The sequence below is a fragment of the Barbus barbus genome (genome assembly GCF_936440315.1).
Source record: "Barbus barbus genome assembly, chromosome: 13".
Taxonomy (NCBI): domain Eukaryota; kingdom Metazoa; phylum Chordata; class Actinopteri; order Cypriniformes; family Cyprinidae; genus Barbus; species Barbus barbus.
In genome coordinates this window covers 12,479,619-12,495,422 of record NC_136741.1, presented here as the reverse complement: position 1 = coordinate 12,495,422, position 15,804 = coordinate 12,479,619, and the positions used below count along the sequence as shown (strand labels likewise).

General features: G+C 37.6%; 1 protein-coding gene across 4 annotated transcripts in view; it reads left to right on the top strand.

Annotated features, from left to right (window-relative positions):
- Positions 1–15,804, top strand: part of LOC306878873 (rhomboid-related protein 3-like) — a 74,396-nt gene that overhangs the window by 35,211 nt on the left and 23,381 nt on the right. The window contains exons 1-2 of one of the 4 annotated variants that reach the window (XM_079431452.1): positions 3,854–3,942; positions 6,584–6,742. In XM_079431452.1, the coding sequence (XP_079287578.1) occupies positions 3,880–3,942; positions 6,584–6,742 (222 nt within the window). In that variant the 5' untranslated portion in view covers positions 3,854–3,879. Of the gene's footprint in view, positions 1–3,853; positions 3,943–6,583; positions 6,767–15,804 lie in introns of those variants that run through there. The other 3 variants (XM_079431451.1, XM_079431449.1, XM_079431450.1) reach the window with 3 other exon arrangements.

Genomic DNA, 15,804 nt, shown 5'->3' with positions numbered 1-15,804 from the left:
AGAAACATAGCGTTTGCACTGCTGTACACAGCTCCGCGCTTATAAACAGGTAAGAGGTAAGAGGAAACGAAAATGCCATCAAAACTTTTCTGAAGACAGTTCTCCTCAGAAATATATTCATAATAACCCCCATCCCAATTCAATATTTATGGTTTTCTTCCATTTCGAGCATCTCAAACAATGAATTTGTTCTCTGGTACAGTATTTTATCTGCTTTATCTGACTATTCTCTCCTCTTCGTGTCCGTCTTCGGTGCATCTTTGTAATATCATGATGATCACTACGTTTGTGTTACCGAATGGTGTCCTGTCAAGAATAACCTTCCCGCACTGTATATGGACCATATGGTGTCTACACTGGACGCGCCGCGCTGCAACAGTCTAGTAGTCTGCACTGGACGCAACAAAGCGACTATTGCAAATCATTTGAACTTTGTGTCAGTACGCCATGAATAGAATGATGCATCAGTTTTACTGTCGGGAATTTATCATGTTGCGCCGCATCCCGTGTAGACAGCATCATTATATACTATATTGTATCACGCCAGGCCGCTTGCGTCCGGTGTAGTAGACACGTGTCAGTTTAAATGCCGGAGATGCAGTGTTGCCATATATTGCTACGAAAAACAAACAAAACTATCTAAAAAGAAATAAACCGCAATGAGTCCAAATTTTGAGTAATGGAAATAATATAAAAATATCGCTGACCCTAACCTGATTCTGCCACCTACCACTTTATTCACTTCCTAAATTGTCACATAGTGGAAAAAATCCATAGACGCTTATATTAAGTGTCTCTGGCAACACGGCTGAGGCTGCGCCTACCTTTCTTCCGTTTTCATCATACTCTCTCACACATACATATATTCTTCTCTTACATATACATATTTTTTTTAGACATGCATTTTCTTCTTACACACATTTATTTTTTATAATATTAAATGTATACTTTGAATACATTTGCATAAGAGCAAAATGTATAAACGTGTGCGTAAAATATATGAATATGAGAGTTAAATATATGAATGTGAAAGGACAATGTAAGTGTGTGAGAATATAAATATATGTATGTGAAAAGAGAATAGAAGTGTGTGTGTGAGAAAAGAAATATATGTGAAAGGACAATGTATGTGTGTGAGAGCACCAGAATGAATTATGGCTTGTACGGCCCCTCATAACATATTGCAATACAGCAGAATAATACATAATTGATGGTGGTGATTACTTTCTTATTGTATGATTGTGTGTAGGGTCTGTAATGTGTTTTAATCCTGTTGTTCGTGTTTCCTATTCATGAGGAGATAATTATGCTAATCCTCTCTGAATTACATTTTTTCCACATGCACATGTATGAGTTTGGTTACAGCGTAACATAAGGTATATGCTGAATGTTATTCTATTCAGCTGCATTTAAAGAGTATGTGAGACACACACCACCCCTTTTCTCCTGTTATTTGTTTGTGCAGGTTTGTTATGGATCATGTCTTCTACGTACTTAGCCCTAAACTTCCATTAGCTAATCAATTATCTACTTTATAATAATACCTTGTGATTATCTATAATAACTCTGATTTGCTGGAGTTTTGTCTATGAACATCCATTTTACCAATAAATTTTACAAGATTTGTTCTATATGTGTAGGAAAAAAATAATTGCCCACAGTTCTAAGCTAAAATGGAGATGTCTGGTGATGCAGAGGTGCTCTAGGTTAGACTTAGTGGGGTGTGAAATTACATATGTTAGTGGTAGAACTAGAAGAACATTTGCAGTTTTGCAGCATTTTGTGTGGATGTGTATACAGTACATCTGTTAATGTGTAAGGAAGGAACAATGAAATTTTACATTTGAGTTTATATATAAATATATTTATTATTATTTATTTATTTATTTATCACATCCAGTCAGCATTGCCAACAAAAAATGAAAATGTTTCAGTTTTCTCTATATTACTAGTGATGAGTCATATGTATTGCTCATGAATCTGCCTCAGAGTAAAAGAAATAAAAAAAGAAGAAATTAGTTTATATTTCCCAATAATATATTTTTTTAAATCAAGTGTTATAGTGGCAATTATTTGCACCTCAGTATTGTAGTAATTATAAAACAGTACGCAATAATAACGTATTGAGTGTAAGTTATAGTTTTAATTCAAATTATTAAATGGATGACCTTATTGGGACAATAAAGCCCTCCCTACACCTACCCTAACCCTACCCAATACTTTATTTTCAACTTTGTTATTATTTTCTTCATTTTTATTGAAAATAAATGCCTTTCCGATGCAATATGAGATTTGAAAAGGGAGAAAAAAGTTCGGGTCAATCGCATCAAAAAGCACGCACCTCACCATCTATGCCACTGAAACTGATGCTGAACAAGCGTCTTTTTTCAGTCTTGACCATCCCAATCACACATTGGTTCGCAGAGTTAGTGTAAATAGCCTTTGCAACAAGGCCAGTAGCCCTCCACTGCATAACAAAGATCCAGGAAGTGGGGCTGGATCCACATCTAGGGGGCGAAGATTGGTAGGTTTAGGGTTTGAGATGGGTGGGTTTAGGGATCAGGGGGTGGAGACAGGTAGGTTTAGGTATATATATGGTGGGAGGAGTTGGATCCTCGCCCCCTGGATCTTGTGTTCTGGATCTCAATAAGGCCAGCTATTTGCACTTAGTGTAAATAAGCACTCCGTTTTTTTATTGCGCATTCCAAGTAATATCAATCAAACTGCAGTTAGGTTGTTTAGATTAAGTAATAATAACTAAATAAATAGAGGCAATTAAAAAAAAAATTTACATATTAAAAGTTTGTTTTATAGCAAAAGCAGATAACTCCACATGTTCATGTTCATGTTTTAGAAATATGTTTGATGTTTGTAATCTCCTCAGATGACAATGTAGATGCCTGACAAATGTTGTTGTTGTTGTGATCATAGATTTATGGATGCGACTTCTCATTTTTTTTTTATGTGGCATTTATCTGTTTTTTCAAATGAACTCTTCATATATATTTCTTATTTATTTCTTAGTTTATCTCACAGTTATTCTTTTATTATAATTTTACTCGGGGGGTGGAAGTAGTTTCCATATGAATCAAAGAATTCAACAATTGTTACTATTTTCAGATGCATTAATCTTTTTATCCCTCCCCTTCCAAACACACACACACACACAAACACACAGATTGTGGCAGTTGGTGAACTCTATTCTCTCTTGTGTAAAGAAGACTGTTTAATATGCGGCTGTATGAAAATGAGGCCTGGAATACCAGGGGTCTCACAAACACACACCACCCCTTTTCTTAGCACTGTAATGAAAGATCAGCTCCAGGACTGTCTTTAAGCAGGATTAATGTGGTATTTAATTATCAGTGCTGCAGTGGTTGGTGTCTACAATATAATCCATTTTATGTACAACAGGGTTTCATAAAAGCACTATCAACTTCACAAACACATCAAAATAATAGAATGAAATTACATTTTAGGAAAGGACTTAGCTTGCTTACATTTAGCTAAGTCATTTTGTGATATGCATTGGTTATATTTGTGCTTTTGCAGGCTCAGCAGAGAGAGTATGTGTGTGATGTAATTAGGTAAGGTGGCAGAATAAACTAGGCCATCAAAACCCCATTGTTGGAGCTGGATTCTCTTAAATCTATCTGTTAGCCAGTTTACTAAAACATAGTTCATGTTGGTATGGCACCAAGAATGTAGGCTAAGGGGTTGAGGGTGGAGTTTGTGGTGGGTGTTTGTTTGCGTGTGTTCTGGGGGTGGGGGTCTACTCTGCACTGAACTGTAAATCCCCAATGGGTAGAGATTAGTCTCTCTCCAGCTTCTCACTCTTTCCCTCTATGGGGACAGTGTGGGAGAGGAACAGATCATACCATGAAAACTTGTGGGGACAAAATTCACAGCACGCAGAAGTTAGCAGAGATCATTCAAGAGAAGGTGGGTGAATCTTTTGAGAGGCTGTTGTGTGTTTGAATGTCTGAATAACAATGGAAATATTTTTTTCTCTCTCTCATATCATCCCTAGTTATCTCTAGATGGTAGCATATTGATTGATCAAGTACATTAATTAAAATAACTGGATAACTAGGTACTAACCCTGAACCTAACTCTAACCATGTAGTTACTGTATTACCCAGTACGTTCTTAGTTAAGTACACTGTAACTACATGTAAGTGCACATACTATAAAATAAAGTGCAACCAAACAGATAATCTATCAATTCCGAATGGATGAGCCATGTTTGAAGCCATTGACAATAAATGCACACCTGTGACCCCACATTCTATATCAGGGGTGTCCAAACCTGTTCCTGGAGGGCCACTGCCCTGGAGAATGTCCTAAAGCCTTAACTAAACAGCTACTCAAGGTCTTCAGGATTACTAGAAACTTGCACAAAACTGTGTTGGAGCTGGTTTGAGGTTAAATCTGCAGGACATTGGTCCTCCAGGAGCAGGGATAGACACCCTAATAAATGCACATGGTTACAGTGTTACTTGCCAATTGTAAACATCCTAATGAACTATATTATGTTTAATGTAATAACTAGCAATAATTGCTTGAATGATTATAAAATTATTCATTATTAATGATTAATGTAATAATTAGAAATTAACTTTCTTATTTGAAATTATTATTATTTAGGAATTAATTTATTAATTTGATCTTTTTTTTAATTTTGTGTATTCCAAAATATATCCATATAATAATAAATATAATTCTTTATGAGTCTTTTATCATGCTGTTTGGTGCACCTTTTGTTAAATTAATAAATAAATAAGATAAAAGTAAGAAAAGAAAAAGAAAAAATAAAGAAAATGATTATGTGCATTACAGTGATTCTACAAAGGTTAAGGGATCCACAAGCCCCACCTGTGGAAAAATCAGTGTAATACTTGGTAAAGTATGAGTGGTTGATTAGGGTTGTACATTAAAGTACTTTTACCTTCCAATCTTGTGTAAAATAAATAGTTTTTAGCAATACTTAAATGAAATTGCAGAATGTTTTGCGTTAACATGATGGGCCAGCTTACATTTAAAGCCTCAATGTTCCCATTCAGTGAGATAAATTTTTCTCTTGGTTTATGCAGATCCATCTGATACTGTATATGTATGTGTTGATTGATCATTTTTAGCTGTAATAATGTTTAGCAAACTGTGTATTAATCTTGAGCCATATTTATATGCAAATTCTCTAGTTTAGAAGAGACTCATGATGTGTGTGTGTGTGTGTGTGTGTGTGTGTGTGTGTGTTTGTGTGAGACAAATGAGGACATAAATTTGTATAATGACACAGGTATGACATATGTATTACAAGGTGAAGGTGACTTTTCAGGACATTGTCTCCTGTGAGGGCTAAGTTTAGGTGTTGGGTAGGTGTAGGGCAATAGCACATACAGTTTGTACAGTATAAAAACCATTACACCTATGGGATGTCCCCACTTTTCACCCAAAAAAAAATGTGTGTGTGTGTGTGTGTGTGTTCGCTGCCCAAGCAAACAATGAATGAATGTTTGAAAGCCTGAAGGGCTGACACATTGACACCAATTACTAGTCAAGTCAAGTCAGTTACTAAAACAGGATGAGCTCTTTGAACTTTGACTCAGTGACACAAAACACAATGTCAGACACAAATAATGTTATTGACATTATGCCATTAAACCATCCTTATCTTTCTGATTACCCAAACACACATTTTTATGTTTGTAAGCCCCAATGGTCAGACTTTAGTTTGGGGACCAAAAGTCACTATTAACTATGATGATTTTGCCTCAATAAACTCAAATACATATGTAATAAAACAACGTTTCACACACTTTATGGACATAATCTGACATGTATTAATATGTTTTGTCACTGGCCTTATGAACTGATGTGGGTGGTATTTTACTTGTTGAGCTTCAATGATAAATATTTGATCATTAAATTTTGCCATAGAAAGAATGCAAATGACTTTTCTTAACGCCCCATCCAACTTTTTCTAGCATATCTGTATAAACAGATCTTTGCCAGAAACTTCGTATGGGACATTTGTGCTCAGTTTCTGTCAGCTCTGAAAGTTCTGTTCAGTTGTTAGAGATCACAGAGAACTGCATGAAACGGTTATAATGCCCTAGTATCAGAGGCAGTTCAGATGCTTCGCTTGTTCTGTGTAAAAGAAAGCATCAGGGCCACCTTCTTCATTGAACACCATGTTTCTGTATTATTAAGTTCATATTAAACAATATAAATATTTAATTCATATTTAATATTTAATTTAATATTTAATTTTGACACTTAAGATACAGTTTCTGTGCAGACTTGGCAGTTTGAAGATGACAATATTCAGTGTTAACACATTAATTTTCGCAATCCCTAATAGTTATTTTCAAACTTATTTAATAGATGAAATTCAGTATGTCCCTCTTCTTATAGTCCTCAGATGGAATGATGGATAAATTCCTCTGTAATGAATATCATCATGTTATGAGTTCAAAGAACTGTTCTTATAATGTTCACCAGTGAGTGTTGTGGAAATGTTTTAGAATCAGAATTTGAAAATGAATTCTAATTTCCTGTTTCTCTTGTGTGATATGTTCAGTATGACCCAGATAATTCAGGCTTCATCAGTACTGAGTGTTTCCGAGACCTGCTTTCGACTCATGGATCAGAACTGGACCCCCACAAGCTGGAGGTTCTTCTTGCCCTGGCTGACGGAAATGCTGATGGAAAGATCTGCTACCAGGATTTTGTTAACCTGGTGAGTTCTGCAGATGAACTTGAGGTGAGGTTTGTAGAACTTCTGACCCTGAACTAAAAGCCAAAACATGGAATGTTTCATTCCACTTGCATGGGAATGCCTTCAAATCTGTGGGAAAATCTGAATACCACCCATCCTCAGTCTCACACCCTCTTCTGCCCTTTTCCCTGTTTCTTTCTCATTCTCTCTCAGTCTTTCTTTCACACATGCAGCAACTCTTCAAAGAGTCTCATTGTTCACCACAGTGGCTGGAGAATAGAGCTATAGTGCAATAAAGCAATGCAGTGAGACTTTGAATCAGATTCAGTGTTTTGATTGGCTGCAGCAAGTCATGTGAAAGTGGGACAGCGAGGAATGAGGAGCATGCAATTGGGGTCTCTACACTTCTTTTGTTCCTGTACAGCTCTCATTCATTGTCCACTATAACAATGTGAGAACAGAGATACAGGGGAAAGACAGATTGTAATAACTAGTGGTGGATGAAATTTTTATTTTAAGGGATGAGAAAAAATAGTAGAAAGGAGATGCAAGAGGGAGACTGGGAGGGATGGAAAATTCTATATACGTGCATGAATTGCCATGTTTCACCATTATGTTCACTGGAACAATGGAAAGCAATTAAAGACAAGTCAAGTTAAGTCAATATTATTTGTATAGCGCTTTTAACAATGCCAATTTTGTCAAAGCAGCTTATCATCGGCTTGATATAAATCTGGGTGGCTTTATATCAGCTTTACAGTATTTAGACGGGGAAATAGTTTGTCAAAATAGTGTCATTCTCCTCTGGCCAGACAAAATCAGCGGTTTAAATCTATGCTAAAGCAGAATCGGATTGTGCAAAGGACTCATCTGGTTCCTGTGGTCTTGTCCCGATGGCCGTCTAGGAGACAGGGTCTTCACTGGGGATCAGTCTCTGGGGCTCATCTAGGTGTCCTGGCTGTAGAAGTCATCTCTAGGTGCTGATCCACCATCTGATCTGGATACAGTCTGGATCTGGGTGGCTACGGTGACCTCGGAATAAGAAAGAAACAGACTAATATTAGCGTAGATGCCATTCTTCTAACAATATAACAATTACATCAGGTGTTTTGGGAAGTGTTCCCGGTTCCGGATGACCTAATTAATGCAGCCTAACAATCCTTTAACAGATTTGAATTATAGAAATGCGATAGTGTATTATGTGTAAACCAGGTTAAAGAGATGGGTCTTCAATCTAGATTTAAACTGACAGAGTATGTCTGCTTCCCGAACAGTGTTAGGTAGATTGTTACAGAGTTTGGGCACTAAATAGGAAAAAGATCTCCCGCCCGCAGTTAATTTTGATATTCTAGTTATTATCAAATGGCCAGAGTTTTGAGATCGCAGCGGACGTGAAAGACTATAATGCGATAAGAGCTCACTCAAATACTGAGGTGCCAAACCATTCAGGGCTTTATAGGTAATTAGCAAGATCTTAAAATGTATACAATGTTTAATAGGGAGCCAGTGCAGTGTTGACAGAACTGGGCTAATGTGGTCATACTTCCTGGTTCTAGTTAGAACTCTAGCTGCTGCATTTTGAACCAGTTGGAGTTTGTTTATTAAACTTGCAGAGCAACCACCCAATAAAGCATTACAATAATCTAGCCTCGAGATCATGAATGTTTCTGCATTTGACATTGAGAGCATATGTCGTAATTTAGATATATTTTTAAGATGGAAAAATGCAGTTTTACAAATGCTAGAAACATGTTTTTCGAAGGAAAGATTGCTATCAAAAAGTACGCCTAGGTTCCTAAGTGATGACGAAGAATTTACAGAGCAGCCATCAAGTATTAGACAGTGATCTAGGTTATTACATGCAAAAGTTTTTGGTCCAATAATTAACACCTCTGTTTTTTCAGAATTTAACAGTAAGAAATTTCTAGTCATCCAGTTTTTGATATCAGCTATACATTCCGTTAGTTTTGCAAATTGGTAAGTTTCATCAGGTCGCAAAGAAATATAGAGCTGGGTACCATCAGCATAACAGTGAAAGCTAACACCATGTTTCCTAATGATATCTCCCAAGGGTAACATGTAAAGTGTGAAAAGTAAGGGGCCAAGTACTGAGCCTTGAGGTACTCCATACTGCACTTGTGATTGGTATGATACCTCTTCATTTACTGCCACAAATTGACGGCGGTCAGATTTGAACCAGATTTGAACCCCTCAGTACGATTTGAACCATGCCGGTGCACTTCCTCTAATGCCAACATAATTTTCTAGTCTATTTAAAAGAATGGTGTGGTCGATAATGTCAAACGCGGCGCTAAGATCCAGTAGCACTAATAGAGAGATACAACCATGATCAGATGATAAAAGCAGGTTGTTTGTAACTCTAATGAGAGCAGTCTCAGTACTATGATATGGTCTAAAACCTGACTGGAAATCCTCACATATATAATTTTTCTCTAAGAAGGAACATAGTTGTGATGATACTACCTTTTCTAATATCTTTGACAGAAAAGGGAGATTCGAGATCGGTCTGTAATTAATTAATTCTTTGGGGTCAAGTTGTGTTTTTTTTAATGAGAGGCTTAATCACAGCCAGTTTGAAGGTTTTTGGGACATATCCTAATGACAATGATGAGTTAGTAATATTCAGAAGAGGATCTATTACTTCTGGAAGCACCACTTTTAGGAGCTTAGATGGAACAGGGTCTAAAATACAGGTTGTTGGTTTAGATGATTTAACAAGTTTATACAATTCTTCATTTCCAATAGAAGAGAATGAGTGGAATTGTTCCTCAGGGGATCTATAGTGCACTATCTGATGCGATACTGTGGCTGACAGCTGCATGGTTACAATTTTATCTCTAATAGTTTCTATCTTGGAAGTAAAGTAGTTCATAAAGTCATTACTACTGTGCTGCTGCGTAATGTCTGCACCTGCTGATGTTATATTTTTTTTAATTTCGCTACTGTATTAAATAAATACTTGGGGTTGTGTTTGTTTTCTTCTAAAAGAGACGTAAAGTAAGCAGATCTAGCAGTTTTAATGCTTTTCTGTAGGATAGGGTACTTTCCCGCCAAGCAATACGAAATACCTCTAATTTTGTTTTTCTCCAGCTGCGCTCCATTTTCCGGGCTGCTCTCTTTAGGGCCCGAGTGTGCTCATTATACCACGGTGTTGGACTCTTTTCCTTAATCTTCCTTAAGCGTAAAGGAGCAACCATATCTAAAGTGCTAGAAAAGTGAGAGTCAATAGTTTCTGTTACATCATCAAGTTGTTCTGAGCTATTGGATATGATGAGGAACTGAGATAAATCAGGAAAATTATTTATAAAGTAGTCTTTTGTGGTAGAAGTGAGGGTTCTACCCTATTTATAACTAGGAGTTGGCTTTACAGCTTTAGCAATGAATGTACACAAAACTAAATAATGATCTGCGATATCATCGCTCTGCTGCATTATTTCAATGCCACTGACATCAATTCCATATGACAGTATTAAATCTAGAGTATGATTTCGACAATGAGTAGGTCCTGAAACGTGTTGTTTAACACCAATGGAGTTTAGAATGTCTATAAATGCTGATCCCAATGAATCTCTTTCATTATCAACATGGATATTAAAATCACCAGCAATTAGGATTCTGCAGCCAGCACTACCTCAGATAGAAAATTAGCAAATTATTTAATAAAGTCTGTATGGTGCCCTGGTAGTCTGTATACAGTAGCCAGTACAAACATCGCAGGGGATTTATCATTAACACTTGTTTCTTTGGATAACGTTATATGAAGCACTTACTTTGAACGAATTATACTTGAAACCCGACCTCGGAGAAACACTGAAAATATTGCTACAAATTGTGGCAACACCTCCCCCTTTACCTTTTGGACGCGGTTCATGTTTGTGACTGTAATCTTGGGGGGTAGATTCGTTTTAAAATAATGTAGTCATCTGGTTTTAGCCAGGTTTCTGTCAAACAAAGCACATCTAGTTTATGGTCAGTGATCATATCATTTTTTAAAAAGTGCTTTTGTAGAAAGGGATCTAATATTCAATAAGCCAAGCTTTATCATTTGTTTATCTGTATTATATCTGTTTTTTATTTGTTGAACATCAATTAAATTGTTACTCTTACTTTGGTTTGGATGTTTTCTATATTTTCTAGTTCGGGGAACAGACACAGTCTCTATAGTGTGATATCTAGGTGAAAGAGTCTCTATGTGCTGAGAATTAACTGACTTCTGTGACGTGAGGCGGCTAGCAGACGGTCGGTTTAGCCAGTCTGTCTGCTTCCTGACCCGGGCCCCAGTTAGTCAAGTACGAACTCTAAGACTATGTGCCATATTTCTAGAGAGAAGAGTGGCACCACCCCAAGAGGGATGAAGACCATCTCTTTTCAACAGGTCAGGTCTGCCCCAAAAATTCTTCCAATTGTCTATGAAACTTGTGTTATCCTGCGGGCACCACTTAGACATCCAGCCATTGAGTGACGACAGTCTGCTATGTATCTCATCACCCTGGTAAGCAGGGAGCGGACCAGAGCATATTACAGTGTCTGACATCGTACTTGCAAGTTCACACACCTCTTTTACATTGTATTTAGTGATCTCCGACTGGCGAAGCCGAACATCATTAGCGCCGACGTGAATAACAATCTTACTGAATTTATGTTTAGCATTAGCCTTTTAAATATGCCAAGATGTCAGGCGCTCTGACTCCCGGTAAACATTGGACAATGGTGGCTGGTGTCTCTATTTTCACGTTCCGTACAATAGAATCGCCAATAACTAGAGCACTTTCATCAGGTTTCTCAGTGGGGAGAACCTGTTTGATGTTTTGATCGGAACGGAAGAGTGGTGTTTTGACCCGCGACTAGGCCGCCTCACAGTCACCCAGTTGCCCTGCTGCACAGGCTCTACCGGAACCGAACAATGTACAGGACTCCCTGAGCTAGTTGCACCCAAAGCAGTATCTACAGCCCTCACATTCTTACTGTCCTCAACTAAAGTTTGGATGCGTGTCTCTAATTCTGAAATGTTCTCTGTCAGCCTAACTATTTCCCTGCATTTATCACATGTGAATCCCTCGTCGCTGACAGAGAGAGAGAGATAAACTGTACATGTGGCAAACAGTGCAAACAACAATAGCAGGAGAAGAAGCCATTACTCACCGTGATTGAAGAATGATTTGCTTACCACTGTTGTTTGATAAACTCGTGAAAAAAAGAAAACAATAATAGGCGCGAATAGAAACGCTAATGGAACCGCGAGTGACAAGCTAACCGGCTAACAAATGATAACGCGCTGCACGCATGGTTTTAAAAAGCGAACGATCAAATTAGTTTGATAGATAATACCAGAAATATGGTGGGAATGAAGTTATATATTATCACTTTAAACAACAGAGAGTGAAAGTAAGATAGATATTCAAGAGAAAAGCGAAGCTACACGGAGCTACAATTGCAAACCTCTCAGCAGCACGACAGACAGGGACAGACAGAAGCAATCGATCAGCAATCCACCGTTCTATGTGTTAAAGTGTGGCAGCACCACTTCATTATGTCATTTTCTGAGAATTCTCTCTTTTCTTCAGCCTTGCAGTCTTTCAGTCTTTCACCATGGTACCCCAACAGTAGAGAACATGATTTGTGTGTGTACTCTTTAAATACCATTTGTGACCCTGGACCACAAAGTCTTAAGTTGCTGGGGTATTTTTGTAGCAATAGCCAAAAATACATAGTTTGGGTCAAAATTATAGATTTTTTTTTGTTTATGCCAAAAAGCATTAGGACATTAAGTAAAGATCATGTTCCATGAAGATATTTTGTAAATTTCCTACTGTAAATATATCAAAACCTAATTTTTGATTAGTAATATGCATTGCTAAGAACTTAATTTGGACAACTTTAAAGACGATTTTCTCAACCTCAGATTCCAGATTTTCAAATAGTTGTATCTCGGCCAAATATTGTCCTATCATAACAAATTTTTAAAAATTGACACTTATGACTGGTTTTGTGGTCACATATTGTTTGACGTTTCGTTGTGTGGTTTCCATGGAAACAAAAATCTTCTACAAGTCATTATGCCACAGAAAAATGCATCCCAGGGAGCACTTAATGTCTGTTTGTTTTTGTGGGGAATGTGTAAAGTGAGTATCAGGTATGTGTATAAAGAATTATGGCACACAGACTGTAACTGTTAATGTGAGATCTTTTATTAAAGCTGATGTGTAACAATAGGAGGAAATTAATAGTGGTTGTTTGTGAGGTTGAAGTAAGCAGCACAAGTCTTGATAAATGCTTTCACTTTCACATCATGATATGGTTATGTTTCCATCTTCAGTGAGTTAATCAAGCATTCACTAACAAAAAAATGTCTGGTGACACTTTTCATTTGGTTATTGTTAAGAATATAGATTAGGCATCATGAATTTAAGAAAATAACAATAATTTGACAGCATTCAGAGTTTATTAATTGCTATTGGTTAATGTTTGCACTATGTATTTTTAACATTTCCAGATTTATACATTAACAATAGTTAATGTATTACAACATTAATTATTAATGAACAACAGCATATGAATAAATTGATAAATGTTTATTAATGTTCATTAATGTAAAGCATTACTAAATGTACCTTTGTGCTTTTTTAGACAAACCGTGGTATTATTATAAAGTATCTTGGAGTATCTTGTAAATACCTGCTAATTCTCATTAGTATATAGTATATATGAAACTGAACTGAGCTAGATGACAACATCGCTGAATCAATGATTAACTGACTTTAAATTTAAAAAAAGGACTGTTTTACTTTTGCATTATCAACACACGCTTTTTCATTCTAATATGCTGATTAACATTTCTTATTCACACCTGAAAACAATTGTGCTGCTTACATTTTTTTTAGGAAACCATGAACCATTTTTTTTTTTTTTTTTTGATGATTCTTTGATTATCTAAAAGTTTCAAAAGAACAGAATTTAAGCTGAAAGTCTTGACTGTCACCTTTTGATCAGTTTAATGAATCCTAGCTGAATTAAAGTATTATTTAATAAAAAAAAATTAAAATAAAAAAAAATAGATCCTTCATTTTTCAATTATAATCTATATCAACACTGGCCAGTGTGTGTACGTATTTTGTTTTGTGTGTCAATGTGTATATCTATATCAAACAAACAGGCCCTGATGTAACATTAGAAACAGCTTGCAGATGGTTGTGTGCACATATTCCTCTACAGAATCTCATTTGAGGTGAGCTGTTATCCAGACAGGGGACTGTGGTCATTATTTTCTGGCTTTAGTTTTTCACAAAGTTGGCTTCTTTCCTGTATTTAACAGTTTTTTATAGCTTTACTGTGTGAATCGTGAAACTGTAAGCTTTGTAGGTCAGCTTAGTCGTGTTTTAAACTATTTCATTTGATCCCAATGTGATGGGAAAGGCAACATCTTTGGGGGCTTTCCAACTAAATTTCTTCATCCTTCTCAGGGCCTCTTCTACAACTTACATAATGCATGACCTGTATTCCTGATCAGGAGCCTGGCATTGGATAAAAGAACATTCCAGGTTTCTGAGGAGGGCTTTTTGCCTCAGCAGTGAAAAGCTTGTTTGAATAGCATTGTCTCATACGCACAAACACACACTCATGCAGTAACTTACACACTGTTTGTTACACAGCTGCTCTGAGACTTGAGATGAGTGTGGAATCTTTAAGCGGTTGCTAAGTGACAACAGTGGCATTCTGTCTGTGGCAGAGAAGAGTGGGGTGGGGGGCATGGGATGTGTGATAGGGTGCACTGTCAAAGACAGAAAGACAGCTCATAGACCAATGACATCAAGCATATTTCCCAAAAAACCCAGGTGGTGAATTACATTTACATTTAGTCATTTGGCAGACGCTTTTATCCAAAGCGACTTACAATTGGGGAATACAAAAAGCGATTCATCTTGAAGAGGCAGTCAGACAGAGGAAGTGCTCGTAACACCAAGTCTCAGTCATTGTTCAAATAAGTACAAACTAGTAGGTGGAGAGAAAGATAGATTTTTTTTTTTTTTTTTTTTTTTGAGTTTAGGATGAAGTCAAGTACTGCCGAAAGAGATGAGTTTTCAGTTGTTGCTTGAAGGTTGCCAGAGATCCGGCGTTCCGAATAGGAGTGGGAAGATTATTCCACCAGCCAGGAATGGTGAACGAGAATGTTCTGGAGAGTGATTTTGAGCCTCTCTGTGATGGTACCACAAGGCGTCGCTCACTAGCAGATCTCAAACTTCTGGAGGGGATGTAGGTTCGTAATAGTGAGTGGAAGTAGGAGGGTGCAGAGCCTGTGGTAGATCTGTACGCAAGCATCAGTGACTTGAACTGGATGCGAGCTGCCACTGGTAGCCAGTGCAAAGAGATGAAGAGAGGTGTAACATGCGCTCTTTTGGGCTCGTTGAAGATCAGTCGTGCCGCTGCATTCTGAATCATTTGTAGAGGTTTGATTGCGTTTGATGGCAGACCAGCCAGAAGAGCATTGCAGTAGTCCAGTCTAGAAACAACCAGGGCCTGGACAAGAAGTTGCGCAGCATGCTCTGTCAGAAAGGGCCTGATCTTTCTGATGTTGTGTAGTGCAAACCTGCAGGAACGAGCAGTCTTTGCAATGTGCTCTTTGAAGGTCAGCTGGTCATCAAAGATTACACCAAGATTTCTGACCGAAGTTGATGGGGTAATCATTGATGAGCCGAACTGAATCGTGAAGTCATGCCGTAGAGTCGGAGTGGCAGGGAAGACCAGAAGTTCCGTCTTTGCCAGGTTGAGCTGTAGGTGATGTTCTTTCATCCATGCCGAGATGTCCGCCAGGCAGCCTGAGATCCGTGCAGCTACCGTTGGGTCATCTGGTTGAAAAGAGAGATAGAGCTGCGTGTCATCGGCATAGCAGTGATAGGAGAAGCCATGTGCATGTATGATGGGACCCAGCGATGTAGTGTATGTGGAGAAGAGGAGGGGTCCAAGAACCGATCCCTGAGGAACTCCAGTGATCAGATGATGTGGTTTGGATACCTCCCCTCCCCAGGTCACCCTGAAGGATCTACCGGTGAGATAGGATTCAAACC